This window comes from Oncorhynchus mykiss, chromosome 27 (assembly GCF_013265735.2).
Source record: "Oncorhynchus mykiss isolate Arlee chromosome 27, USDA_OmykA_1.1, whole genome shotgun sequence".
Taxonomy (NCBI): domain Eukaryota; kingdom Metazoa; phylum Chordata; class Actinopteri; order Salmoniformes; family Salmonidae; genus Oncorhynchus; species Oncorhynchus mykiss.
Window position 1 is genome coordinate 48,916,239 of NC_048591.1, and position 14,858 is coordinate 48,931,096.

General features: G+C 47.9%; 1 protein-coding gene across 3 annotated transcripts in view; it reads right to left on the reverse strand.

Moving 5' to 3' along the window:
* Positions 1 to 14,858, reverse strand: part of cep126 (centrosomal protein 126) — a 150,159-nt gene that overhangs the window by 1,788 nt on the left and 133,513 nt on the right. For all 3 annotated transcript variants that reach the window (XM_036965484.1, XM_036965483.1, XM_036965485.1), the window contains exon 9: positions 7,523 to 7,580. In XM_036965484.1, the coding sequence (XP_036821379.1) occupies positions 7,523 to 7,580 (58 nt within the window). The remainder of the gene's footprint in view (positions 1 to 7,522; positions 7,581 to 14,858) is intronic.

A 14,858-nucleotide genomic window follows, 5' to 3' on the forward strand; every position in this document is an offset into this window, starting at 1 on the left:
CAGTATAGTCAACACAGACAACACCGTCAGTATAGTCAATACAGACAACACCGTCAGTATAGTCAACACAGACAACACTGTCAGTATAGTCAACACAGACAACACAGACAACACCGTCAGTAGAGTCAACACAGACAACACCGTCAGTATAGTCAATACAGACAACACCGTCAGTATAGTCAACACAGACAACACAGACAACACCGTCAGTATAGTCAACACAGACAACACCGTCAGTAGAGTCAACACAGACAACACCGTCAGTATAGTCAATACAGACAACACCGTCAGTATAGTCAACACAGACAACACAGACAACACCGTCAGTATAGTCAACACAGACAACACCGTCAGTATAATCAACACAGACAACACCGTTAGTATAATCAACACAGACAACACAGTCAGTAGAGTCAATACAGACAACACCGTCAGTATAGTCAATACAGACAACACCGTCAGTATAGTCAACACAGACAACACCGTCAGTATAGTCAACACAGACCACACCGTCAATATAGTCAACACAGACAACACCGTCAGTATAATCAACACAGACAACACCGTCAGTATAGTCAACACAGACAACACAGTCAGTAGAGTCAACACAGACAACACCGTCAGTATAGTCAATACAGACAACACCGTCAGTATAGTCAACACAGACAACACAGTCAGTAGAGTCAATACAGACAACACCGTCAGTATAGTCAACAGACAACACCGTCAGTAGAGTCAACACAGACAACACCGTCAGTAGAGTCAGCACAGACAACACCGTCAGTATAGTCAATACAGACAACACCGTCAGTATAGTCAACACAGACAACACCGTCAGTATAGTCAACAGACAACACCGTCAGTATAGTCAACACCGTCAGTAGAGTCAACACAGACAACACCGTCAGTATAGTCAACACAGACAACACCGTCAGTATAGTCAACAAAGACGACACCGTCAGTAGAGTCAGCACAGACAACGACGTCAGTATAGTCAACACAGACAGCACCGTCAGTATAGTCAATACAGACAAAACCGTCAGTATAGTCAACACAGACAACACCGTCAACACAGACAACACCGTCAGTATAGTCAACACAGACAACACCGTCAGTATAGTCAACACAGACAACACCGTCAGTATAGTCAACACAGACAACACAGTCATCGCAGTCTACATAAACATCAAGGTCAACAAATATATATCACAGTCAGCACAGTAATCACAGTCAACATAGTAATCACAGTCAACACAGTAAAGACAGTCAACACAGTAAAGACAGTCAACACAGTAATCACAGTCAACACAGTAATCACAGTCAACACAGTAAAGACAGTCAACATAGTAACACAGTAAAGACAGTCAACATTGTAATCACAGTCAACACAGTAAAGACAGTTAACACAGTAAAGACAGTCAACATAGTGATCACAGTCAACACAGTGAAGACAGTCAACATAGTAACACAGTAAAGACAGTCAACATAGTGATCACAGTCAACACAGTAAAGACAGTCAACATAGTAACACAGTAAAGACAGTCAACATTGTAATCACAGTCAACACAGTAATCACAGTCAACACAGTAAAGACAGTCAACATAGTAACACAGTAAAGACAGTCAACTTAGTGATCACAGTCAACACAGTAAAGACAGTCAACACAGTAAACACAGTAAAGACAGTCAACACAGTAAAGACAGTCAACATAGTAACACAGTAAAGACAGTCAACATTGTAATCACAGTCAACACAGTAATCACAGTCAACACAGTAAAGACAGTCAACATAGTAACACAGTAAAGACAGTCAACATAGTGATCACAGTCAACACAGTAAAGACAGTCAACACAGTAAAGACAGTCAACACAGTAAAGACAGTCAACACAGTAAAGACAGTCAACACACACATGTATTTTGTCTCCATGTGTCTATCGCCGATCAGAACATTGACCGATTAGCAACTAGCTGTCCTCTCAAGAGGAAGCTTCTAAAAAATAAAAACAATTGTTCAACTAAATTATGCAAAAGAGATGGCAAACAAGTTAAGCTGCTCAGCTGATTGGTTGACACACAGTAAATTGAGAAATGTAAACAAAAAAAAATCACAAAAAGAACAAGAACTTATATGACCAAATAAGGATAAATAAAACACAACGGGAAAACACTTTGGAGTACCGTAAATCATTACAACAGAAACCTTTGGCTACGGCCAATCATTACAACAGAATCCTTTGGCTACGGCCAATCATTACAACAGAAACCTTTGGCTACGGCCAATCATTACAACAGAATCCTTTGGCTACGGCCAATCATTACAACAGAAACCTTTGGCTACGGCCAATCATTACAACAGAATCCTTCGGCTACGGCCAATCATTACAACAGAAACCTTTGGCTACGGCCAATCATTACAACAGAATCCTTTGGCTACGGCCAATCATTACAACAGAAACCTTTGGCTACGGCCAATCATTACAACAGAATCCTTTGGCTACGGCCAATCATTACAACAGAAACCTTTGGCTACGGCCAATCATTACAACAGAAACCTTTGGCTACGGCCAATCATTACAACAGAATCCTTTGGCTACGGCCAATCATTACAACAGAATCCTTTGGCTACGGCCAATCATTACAACAGAAACCTTTGGCTACGGCCAATCATTACAACAGAATCCTTTGGCTACGGCCAATCATTACAACAGAAACCTTTGGCTACGGCCAATCATTACAACAGAATCCTTTGGCTACGGCCAATCATTTCAACAGAAACCTTTGGCTACGGCCAATCATTACAACAGAATCCTTTGGCTACGGCCAATCATTACAACAGAATCCTTTGGCTACGGCCAATCCTAACAACAGAAACCTTTGGCTACGGCCAATCATTACAACAGAATCCTTTGGCTACGGCCAATCCTAACAACAGAAACCTTTGGCTACGGCCAATCATTACAACAGAATCCTTTGGCTACGGCCAATCATTTCAATCACTATTTCCCTGGGAAAGTGGACAAACTGAGAAGTGAAATGACAACACTGAACAGTGAGCCATCATACTTTTGTATAAAATATCTAATAATGAAAGCGAAGGATCGCTGTTCTGAATTTGGTCACGTTTGCGTGGAAGAGGTGGAAAACCTATTGTTATCCATCAATAATGATGAGCCACCAGGTATAGACAACCTAGATGGTAAACTATTGTTATCTATCAATAATGATGAGCCACCAGGTATAGACAACCTAGATGGTAAACTATTGTTATCTATCAATAATGATGAGCCACCAGGTATAGACAACCTAGATGGTAAACTATTGTTATCTATTAATAATGATGAGCCACCAGGTATTGACAACCTAGATGGTAAACTATAGAGAATGGTAGCAGACTGTATAGACAACCTAGATGGTCAACCATAGAGAATGGTAGCAGACTGTATTACCACCAGATATAGACAACCTAGAGGGTAAACTATAGAGAATGGTAGCAGACTGTATTACCACCAGGTATAGACAACCTAGATGGTAAACTATAGATAATGGTAGCAGACTGTATTGCCACCAGGTATAGACAACCTAGATGGTAAACTATAGAGAATGGTAGCAGACTGTATAGACAACCTAGATGGTAAACTATAGAGAATGGTAGCAGACTGTATAGACAACCTAGATGGTAAACTATAGAGAATGGTAGCAGACTGTATAGACAACCTAGATGGTAAACTATAGAGAATGGTAGCAGACTGTATAGACAACCTAGATGGTCAACTATAGAGAATGGTAGCAGACTGTATAGACAACCTAGATGGTCAACTATAGAGAATGGTAGCAGACTGTATAGACAACCTAGATGGTCAACTATAGAGAATGGTAGCAGACTGTATAGACAACCTAGATGGTAAACTATAGAGAATGGTAGCAGACTGTATAGACAACCTAGATGGTAAACTATAGAGAATGGTAGCAGACTGTATAGACAACCTAGATGGTCAACTATAGAGAATGGTAGCAGACTGTATAGACAACCTAGATGGTCAACTATAGAGAATGGTAGCAGACTGTATAGACAACCTAGATGGTCAACTATAGAGAATGGTAGCAGACTGTATCGACAACCTAGATGGTAAACTATAGATAACGGTAGCAGACTGTATAGACAACCTAGATGGTAAACTATAGAGAATGGTAGCAGACTGTATCGACAACCTAGATGGTAAACTATAGATAACGGTAGCAGACTGTATTGCCACCCCTATTGACCATATCTTTAACCAAAGCCTAAAGGAGTGTCTGTCCACAGGCGTGGAAGGACCTAAAGGATTTCCACTGCCTAAAAATAGTAAAGCACCCTTTGCTGGCCCCAACAGCCGCCCAATCAGTTTGCTGCCTGTTCTTAGTAAACAGATGGAGACACAACGACACAATGCTAACCGCTAACTTTCAGCTTATAGAGGAGAACACTGCACTTGCACTGCACTGACTCAGATGACTGCTGATTGGTTAAAATAAATTGATAATATGATGATAGTTGGAGCTGTTATTGTTAGATTTGTTATTGAGAGATGTTATTGATCATAAATTGTTACAAACAAAAAAAATCCACTTTTCTATGGCTTTACACCACCTGTCATCACATGGTTGGTTATTTATCAACATAACCCAGAGAGTATTCTTTAACAGAAGCTTCTCTAACATCAGATATGTACAGTGCGGTGTCCCTCAGGGTAATTTCCTTGAGCCGTTACTCTTCTCCAGATTTACAAATGATTTGCCGCTGGTCTTACAGGTAGCGAGAATGACGGATGTATGAGGATGTTTACACACTCTACACGTCAGCACCCAAAGCCAACGAGCTACCTGGGATTCTAAATAAGGAGTTACAGTCGATTAATAACGAATAAATACATCTCAGACTAAAAGCCTTGTACCTGGTTCAAAACATTCTCTAAGACCTAAACCTCAACCGGTGTTGTACATAAAAAGGGTGTGACCATTGAACAAGTTGAGGAAGCTAAACTCCTAGGAGTAACATTGGATGGTCAATTATCATAGTCATATTGGCAAAGTTGTTTTGAAGATGGGGAGAGAAAAGAAAAAAAAGAAAAATCTGCATTTGTTTTTTTTACAAAAAAAACAACTGTACTAGGTTCAGGCTCTGGTATACTCCCCATCTTGATTACAGTCCAGACCATGACAGTCCATGAATGATAGTCTTTCCTGGTTGAGGGTTGACGAGAGATTAACTGCTTCTCTTTATTGTTTTATGAGAAATAATACTGTGATGAAAATGTCATATTTTCTGCATTATCAAATAACATTCAGCTCAGACACCCATACATACCCCAATAGACATGCCACCAGGGGTCTGTTCAGACGCCCATACATACCCCACTAGACATGCCACCAGGGGTCTGTTCAGACGCCCATACATACCCCACTAGACATGCCACCAGGGGTCTGTTCAGACGCCCATACATACCCCACTAGACATGCCACCAGGGGTCTGTTCAGACGCCCATACATACCCCAATAGACATGCCACCAGGGGTCTGTTCAGACGCCCATACATACCCCACTAGACATGCCACCAGGGGTCTGTTCAGACGCCCATACATACCCCACTAGACATGCCACCAGGGGTCTCTTCACAGTCCCCAAATCCAAAACGAACTCACGGCAGCACACAGTATTATACCAACTAGACATGCCACCAGGGGTCTCTTCAGACACCCATACATACCCCAATAGACATGCCACCAGGGGTCTCTTCAGACACCCATACATACCCCACTAGACATGCCACCAGGGGTCTGTTCAGACGCCCATACATACCCCACTAGACATGCCACCAGGGGTCTGTTCAGACGCCCATACATACCCCACTAGACATGCCACCAGGGGTCTCTTCACAGTCCCCAAATCCAAAACGAACTCACGGCAGCACACAGTATTATACCAACTAGACATGCCACCAGGGGTCTCTTCAGACACCCATACATACCCCACTAGACTTACCACCAGGGGTCTCTTCAGACACCCATACATACCCCACTAGACATGCCACAGGGGTCTCTTCAGACACCCATACATACCCCACTAGACATGCCACCAGGGGTCTCTTCACAGTCCCCAAATCCAAAACGAACTCACGGCAGCACACAGTATTATACCAACTAGACATGCCACCAGGGGTCTCTTCACAGTCCCCAAGTCCAAAACGAACTCACGGCAACGGACAGTTTTATACAGAGCCGTGATCGCATGGAACTCCCTACCATCACCAGTTACTCAAGCTAACAGTAACATTACCTTTAAAACACAGATTAAAAAACAACTCATTGAACGACATTTATTAACGACAAGCTTGCCATAAAAAAAGGGTTATGGACTCATCACATTTCAGCTTTTAAATTTTAATTAATTTGTAAAAATCACAATTCCACTTTGACATTATGTGGTATTGTGTGTAGGCCAGTGACAAACAAATCTCAATGGAATCCATTTTATATTCAGGCTGTAACACAACAAAATGTAGAAACAGTCAAGGGGTGAGACTACTTTGTGAAGTTGCTGTAGATCATAGAATTTCCTCAGCTATCAGTGCTGTGTTACTTGTCATGTTTTGTGCTTTAGTGTTTTGTTCCATGTTTTGTGCTTTCTGAGGACCCCAGGGAGAGTAGCTGCTGCTTCCGCAAAAGCTAATGGGGATCCCAATAACACATAAACACAGTGAACATGGACAATACAGTCAGCACAGTCATCATGGACAATACAGTCAGCACAGTCAACATGGACAATACAGTCAGCACAGACAATACAGTCAACATGGACAATACAGTCAGCAGTCAACATGGACAATACAGTCAGCAGTCAACATGGACAATACAGTCAGCACAGTCAACATGGACAATACAGTCAGCACAGTCAACATGGACAATACAGTCAGCACAGTCAACATGGACAATACAGTCAGCACAGACAATACAGTCAACACAGTCAACATGGACAATACAGTCAGCACAGTCAACATGGACAATACAGTCAGCACAGTCAACATGGACAATACAGTCAGCACAGTCAACATGGACAATACAGTCAACACAGTCAACATGGACAATACAGTCAGCACAGTCAACATGGACAATATAGTCAGCACAGTCAACATGGACAAGACAGTCAACACAGTCAACATGGACAATACAGTCAACACAGTCAACATGGACAATACAGTCAACACAGTCAACACGGACAATAGTCAGCACAGTCATCATGGACAATACAGTCAGCACAGTCAACATGGACAATACAGTCAGCACAGTCAACATGGACAATACAGTCAGCACAGTCATCATGGACAATATAGTCAGCACAGTCAACATGGACAATACAGTCAACACAGTCAACATAGACAATACAGTCAGCACAGATACTCCCATACCTTCATGTTGAGGGGTTGAAATACCACCTTCCGTACAGATACACACTACTCATACAGACATTACCACAGATACTCCCATACCTCCATGTTGATGTGTCAGGTCGTGTTTGCTGTGTAATGGTGTTATCAGCACCATGGCCTGTGGAAAACAAAACACACACAGACACGAAGAAAACGTGTATTTACAATGTTCTGCAGCAGTCTTCATCATGAAGTCATTGTGTTCTACTCTATTACTCAGTCTTCATCATGAAGTCATTGTGTTCTACTCTATTACTCAGTCTTCATCATGAAGTCATTGTGTTCTACTCTATTACTCAGTCTTCATCATGAAGTCATTGTGTTCTACTCTATTACTCAGTCTTCATCATGAAGTCATTGTGTTCTACTCTATTACTCAGTCTTCATCATGAAGTCATTGTGTTCTACTCGATTACTCAGTCTTCATCATGAAGTCATTGTGTTCTACTCTATTACTCAGTCTTCATCATGAAGTCATTGTGTTCTACTCTATTACTCAGTCTTCATCATGAAGTCATTGTGTTCTACTCTATTACTCAGTCTTCATCATGAAGTCATTGTGTTCTACTCTATTACATACAAGAAAACACCTCGGAATGACACATTTACTACCCTGTGCAAGTGTTTTTTATTTTTTATAAACTACTGTATACACTTAACTAATTAATTAACTACACGTGTTGTAACAGGTAAACATGACTATACAGCAGAACGCATACTACACTAGTCACCCTATCGAAAAGTACAGCCCGACCTGACAATAAAGAGACCCAGTCACAGTCCCTGCCTTCCCAGTGAATTGCCATATTGACCCGGACTCAAACACAACAAGTTCTGAAACACCCTGTGTTCACAGTAGGATATCAACTATCCCACAATGCAACTGAAGTGCCCAATGCATGCAGCTACCTGAACTGTCATGTACAACTGGCATGTAGTCTATCTGAGACTGAGATTAGGAGGGTACCAACCAACCTATCTGAGACTGAGATTAGGAGGGTACCAACCAGCCTACCTGAGACAGCGATTAGGAGGGCACCTGACAGCCTGCCTGAGACTGAGATTAGGAGGGTACCAACCAGCCCACCTGAGACTGAGATTAGGAAGGTACCAACCAGCCCACCTGAGACTGGGATTAGGAGGGTACCTGACAGCCTGCCTGAGACTGAGATTAGGAGGGTACCTGGAATCCTACCTGAGACAGAGATTAGGAGGGTACCTGACATCCTACCTGAGAGCTTGCCAGAGTGTTTGAGGGGATCAGTTTGAACAAGGCCAGATACAAAATCGCTAATCTTGGTCACATAATGAGTAGTTATTTGGGTTGGACGGTGATTTGTGCAATGCTGCAATGTGCCTGTCTGTATTCATGCACCTGAGACTGGGAGTGTAGAGGAAGGGAAGCCTGTACCTGAGACTGGGATGGTAGAGGAAGGGAAGCCTGTACCTGAGACTGGGAGGGTAGAGGAAGGGAAGCCTGTACCTGAGACTGGGATGGTAGAGGAAGGGAAGCCTGTACCTGAGACTAGGATGGTAGAGGAAGGGAAGCCTGTACCTGAAATTGGGAGGGTAGAGGAAGGGAAGCCTGTACCTGGGAGGGTAGAGGAAGGGAAGCCTGTACCTGAGACTGGGATGGTAGAGGAAGGGAAGCCTGTACATGAGACTGGGAAGGTAGAGGAAGGGAAGCCTGTACCTGACACTGGGAGGGTAGAGGAAGGGAAGCCTGTACCTGGGAGGGTAGAGGAAGGGAAGCCTGTACCTGGGAGGGTAGAGGAAGGGAATCCTGTACCTGAGACTGGGAGGGTAGAGGAAGGGAAGCCTGTACCTGAGACTGTGAGGGTAGAGGAAGGGAAGCCTATACCTGAAATTGGGAGGGTAGAGGAAGGGAAGCCTGTACCTGGGAGGGTAGAGCAAGGGAAGCCTGTACCTGAGACTGGGAGGGTAGAGGAAGGGAAGCCTGTACATGAGACTGGGAGGGTAGAGGAAGGGAAGCCTGTACCTGAGACTGTGAGGGTAGAGGAAGGGAAGCCTGTACCTGAGACTGGGATGGTAGAGGAAGGGAAGCCTGAACCTGAGACTGGGAGGGTAGAGGAAGGACAGAGGAAGGGAAGCCTGTACCTGAGACTGGGAGGGTAGAGGAAGGGAAGCCTGTACCTGAGACTGGGATGGTAGAGGAAGGGAAGCCTGTACCTGAGACTAGGATGGTAGAGGAAGGGAAGCCTGTACCTGAAATTGGGAGGGTAGAGGAAGGGAAGCCTGTACCTGGGAGGGTAGAGGAAGGGAAGCCTGTACCTGAGACTGGGATGGTAGAGGAAGGGAAGCCTGTACATGAGACTGGGAAGGTAGAGGAAGGGAAGCCTGTACCTGACACTGGGAGGGTAGAGGAAGGGAAGCCTGTACCTGGGAGGGTAGAGGAAGGGAAGCCTGTACCTGAGACTGGGATGGTAGAGGAAGGGAAGCCTGTACATGAGACTGGGAGGGTAGAGGAAGGGAAGCCTGTACCTGAGACTGGGAGTGTAGAGGAAGGGATGCCTGTACCTGAGACTGAGAGGATAGAGGAAGGGAATCCTGTACCTGAGACTGGGAGGGTAGAGGAAGGGAAGCCTGTACCTGAGACTGTGAGGGTAGAGGAAGGGAAGCCTGTACATGAGACTGGGAGGGTAGAGGAAGGGAAGCCTGTACCTGAAATTGGGAGGGTAGAGGAAGGGAAGCCTGTACCTGGGAGGGTAGAGGAAGGGAAGCCTGTACCTGAGACTGGGATGGTAGAGGAAGGGAAGCCTGTACATGAGACTGGGAGGGTAGAGGAAGGGAAGCCTGTACCTGAGACTGGGAGTGTAGAGGAAGGGAAGCCTGTACCTGAGACTGAGAGGATAGAGGAAGGGAATCCTGTACCTGAGACTGGGAGGGTAGAGGAAGGGAAGCCTGTACCTGAGACTGTGAGGGTAGAGGAAGGGAAGCCTGTACCTGAGACTGGGAGGGTAGAGGAAGGGAAGCCTGTACCTGAGAATGGGAGGGTAGAGGAAGGGAAGCCTGTACCTGAGACTGGGATGGTAGGGGAAGGGAAGCCTGTACCTGAGACTGGGAGGGTAGAGGAAGGGAAGCCTGTACCTGAGACAGGGATGGTAGAGGAAGGGAAGCATGTACCTGGGAGGGTTGAGGAAGGGAAACCTGTACCTGAGACTGGGATGGTAGAGGAAGGGAAGCCTGTACCTGAGACTGGGAGGGTATAGGAAGGGAAGCCTGTACTTGAGACTGGGAGGGTAGAGGAAGGGAAGCCTGTACCTGAGACTGTGAGGGTAGAGGAAGGGAAGCCTGTACCTGAGACTGGGAGGGTAGAGGAAGGGAAGCCTGTACCTGAGACTGGGATGGTAGAGGAAGGGAAGCCTGTACCTGAGACTGGGATGGTAGAGGAAGGGAAGCCTGTACCTGAGACTGGGATGGTAGAGGAAGGGAAGTCTGTACCTGAGACTGGGATGGTAGAGGAAGGGAAGCCTGTACCTGAGACTGGGATGGTAGAGGAAGGGAAGCCTGTACCTGAGACTGGGATCGTAGAGGAAGAGAAGCCTGTACCTGAGACTGTGATGGTAGAGGACGGGAAGCCTGTACCTGAGACTGGGATGGTAGAGGAAGGGAAGCCTGAACCTGAGACTGGGAGGGTAGAGGAAGGGAAGCCTGTACCTGAGACTGGGAGGACAGAGGAAGGGAAGCCTGTACCTGAGACTGGGAGGATAGAGGAAGGGAAGCCTGTACCTGAGACTGGGATGGTAGAGGAAGGGAAGCCTGTACCTGAAACTGGGATGGTAGAGGAAGGGAAGCCTGTACCAGAGACTGGGATCGTAGAGGAAGGGAAGCCTGTACCTGAGACTGGGAGGGTAGAGGAAGGGAAGCCTGTACCTGGGAGGGTAGAGGAAGGGAAGCCTGAACCTGAGACTGGGATGGTAGAGGAAGGGAAGCCTGTACCTGAGACTGGGAGGATAGAGGAAGCGAAGCCGGTACCTGAGAATGGGAGGGTAGAGGAAGGGAAGCCTGTACCTGAGACTGGGAGGGAAGAGGAAGGGAAGCCTGTACCTGAGACTGGCAGGGTAGAGGAAGGGAAGCCTGTACCTGAGACTGGGATGGTAGAGGAAGGGAAGCCTGTACCTGGGAGGGTAGAGGAAGGGAAGCCTGTACCCGAGACTGGGATGGTAGAGGAAGGGAAGCCTGTACCTGAGACTGGGATGGTAGAGGAAGGGAAGCCTGTACCTGACACTGGGCGGGTAGAGGAAGGGAAGCCTGTACCTGAGACTGGGATGGTAGAGGAAGGGAAGCCTGTACCTGAGACTGGGATGGTAGAGGAAGGGAAGCCTGTACCTGAGACTGGGAGGACAGAGGAAGGGAAGCCTGTACCTGAGACTGGGAGGATAGAGGAAGGGAAGCCTGTACCTGAGACTGGGATGGTAGAGGAAGGGAAGCCTGTACCTGAAACTGGGATGGTAGAGGAAGGGAAGCCTGTACCAGAGACTGGGATCGTAGAGGAAGGGAAGCCTGTACCTGAGACTGGGAGGGTAGAGGAAGGGAAGCCTGTACCTGGGAGGGTAGAGGAAGGGAAGCCTGAACCTGAGACTGGGAGGGAAGAGGAAGGGAAGCCTGTACCTGAGACTGGCAGGGTAGAGGAAGGGAAGCCTGTACCTGAGACTGGGATGGTAGAGGAAGGGAAGCCTGTACCTGGGAGGGTAGAGGAAGGGAAGCCTGTACCCGAGACTGGGATGGTAGAGGAAGGGAAGCCTGTACCTGAGACTGGGATGGTAGAGGAAGGGAAGCCTGTACCTGGGAGGGTAGAGGAAAGGAAGCCTGTACCTGAGACTGGGATGGTAGAGGAAGGGAAGCCGGTACCTGAGAATGGGATGGTAGAGGAAGGGAAGCCTGTACCTGAAACTGGGATGGTAGAGGAAGGGAAGCCTGTACCAGAGACTGGGATCGTAGAGGAAGGGAAGCCTGTACCTGAGACTGGGAGGGTAGAGGAAGGGAAGCCTGTACCTGGGAGGGTAGAGGAAGGGAAGCCTGAACCTGAGACTGGGATGGTAGAGGAAGGGAAGCCTGTACCTGAGACTGGGAGGATAGAGGAAGTGAAGCCGGTACCTGAGAATGGGAGGGTAGAGGAAGGGAAGCCTGTACCTGAGACTGGGAGGGAAGAGGAAGGGAAGCCTGTACCTGAGACTGGCAGGGTAGAGGAAGGGAAGCCTGTACCTGAGACTGGGATGGTAGAGGAAGGGAAGCCTGTACCTGGGAGGGTAGAGGAAGGGAAGCCTGTACCCGAGACTGGGATGGTAGAGGAAGGGAAGCCTGTACCTGAGACTGGGATGGTAGAGGAAGGGAAGCCTGTACCTGACACTGGGCGGGTAGAGGAAGGGAAGCCTGTACCTGAGACTGGGATGGTAGAGGAAGGGAAGCCTGTACCTGAGACTGGGATGGTAGAGGAAGGGAAGCCTGTACCTGAGACTGGGAGGACAGAGGAAGGGAAGCCTGTACCTGAGACTGGGAGGATAGAGGAAGGGAAGCCTGTACCTGAGACTGGGATGGTAGAGGAAGGGAAGCCTGTACCTGAAACTGGGATGGTAGAGGAAGGGAAGCCTGTACCAGAGACTGGGATCGTAGAGGAAGGGAAGCCTGTACCTGAGACTGGGAGGGTAGAGGAAGGGAAGCCTGTACCTGGGAGGGTAGAGGAAGGGAAGCCTGAACCTGAGACTGGGAGGGAAGAGGAAGGGAAGCCTGTACCTGAGACTGGCAGGGTAGAGGAAGGGAAGCCTGTACCTGAGACTGGGATGGTAGAGGAAGGGAAGCCTGTACCTGGGAGGGTAGAGGAAGGGAAGCCTGTACCCGAGACTGGGATGGTAGAGGAAGGGAAGCCTGTACCTGAGACTGGGATGGTAGAGGAAGGGAAGCCTGTACCTGGGAGGGTAGAGGAAAGGAAGCCTGTACCTGAGACTGGGATGGTAGAGGAAGGGAAGCCGGTACCTGAGAATGGGAGGGTAGAGGAAGGGAAGCCTGTACCTGACACTGGGCGGGTAGAGGAAGGGAAGCCTGTACCTGAGACTGGGATGGTAGAGGAAGGGAAGCCTGTACCTGAGACTGGGATGGTAGAGGAAGGGAAGCCTGTACCTGAGACTGGGAGGGTAGAGGAAGGGAAGCCTGTACCTGAGACTGGGAGGATAGAGGAAGGGAAGCCTGTACCTGAGACTGGGATGGTAGAGGAAGGGAAGCCTGTACCTGAGACTGGGAGGGTAGAGGAAGGGAAGCCTGTACCTGAGACTGGGATGGTAGAGGAAGGGAAGCCTGTACCTGAGACTGGGAGGGTAGAGGAAGGGAAGCCTGTACCTGAAATTGGGAGGGTAGAGGAAGGAAAGCCTGTACCTGGGAGGGTAGAGGAAGGGAAGCCTGTACCTGAGACTGGGATGGTAGAGGAAGGGAAGCCTGTACATGAGACTGGGAAGGTAGAGGAAGGGAAGCCTGTACCTGAAATTGGGAGGGTAGAGGAAGGGGAGCCTGTACCTGGGAGGGTAGAGGAAGGGAAGCCTGTACCTGAGACTGGGAGGGTAGAGGGAGGGAAGCCTGTACCTGAGACTGGGAGTGTAGAGGAAGGGAAGCCTGTACCTGAGACTGAGAGGATAGAGGAAGGGAATCCTGTACCTGAGACTGGGAGTGTAGAGGAAGGGAAGCCTGTACCTGAGACTGAGAGGATAGAGGAAGGGAATCCTGTACCTGAGACTGTGAGGGTAGAGGAAGGGATGCCTGTACCTGAGACTGGGAGGGTAGAGGAAGGGAAGCCTGTACCTGGGAGGGTAGAGGAAGGGAAGCCTGTACCTGAGACTGGGATGGTAGAGGAAGGGAAGCCTGTACCTGAGACTGGGAGGATAGAGGAAGCGAAGCCGGTACCTGAGAATGGGAGGGTAGAGGAAGGGAAGCCTGTACCTGAGACTGGGAGGGAAGAGGAAGGGAAGCCTGTACCTGAGACTGGCAGGGTAGAGGAAGGGAAGCCTGTACCTGAGACTGGGATGGTAGAGGAAGGGAAGCCTGTACCTGGGAGGGTAGAGGAAGGGAAGCCTGTACCCGAGACTGGGATGGTAGAGGAAGGGAAGCCTGTACCTGAGACTGGGATGGTAGAGGAAGGGAAGCCTGTACCTGACACTGGGCGGGTAGAGGAAGGGAAGCCTGTACCTGAGACTGGGATGGTAGAGGAAGGGAAGCCTGTACCTGAGACTGGGATGGTAGAGGAAGGGAAGCCTGTACCTGAGACTGGGAGGACAGAGGAAGGGAAGCCTGTACCTGAGACTGGGAGGATAGAGGAAGGGAAGCCTGTACCTGAGACTGGGATGGTAGAGGAAGGGAAGCCTGTACCTGAAACTGGGATGGTAGAGGA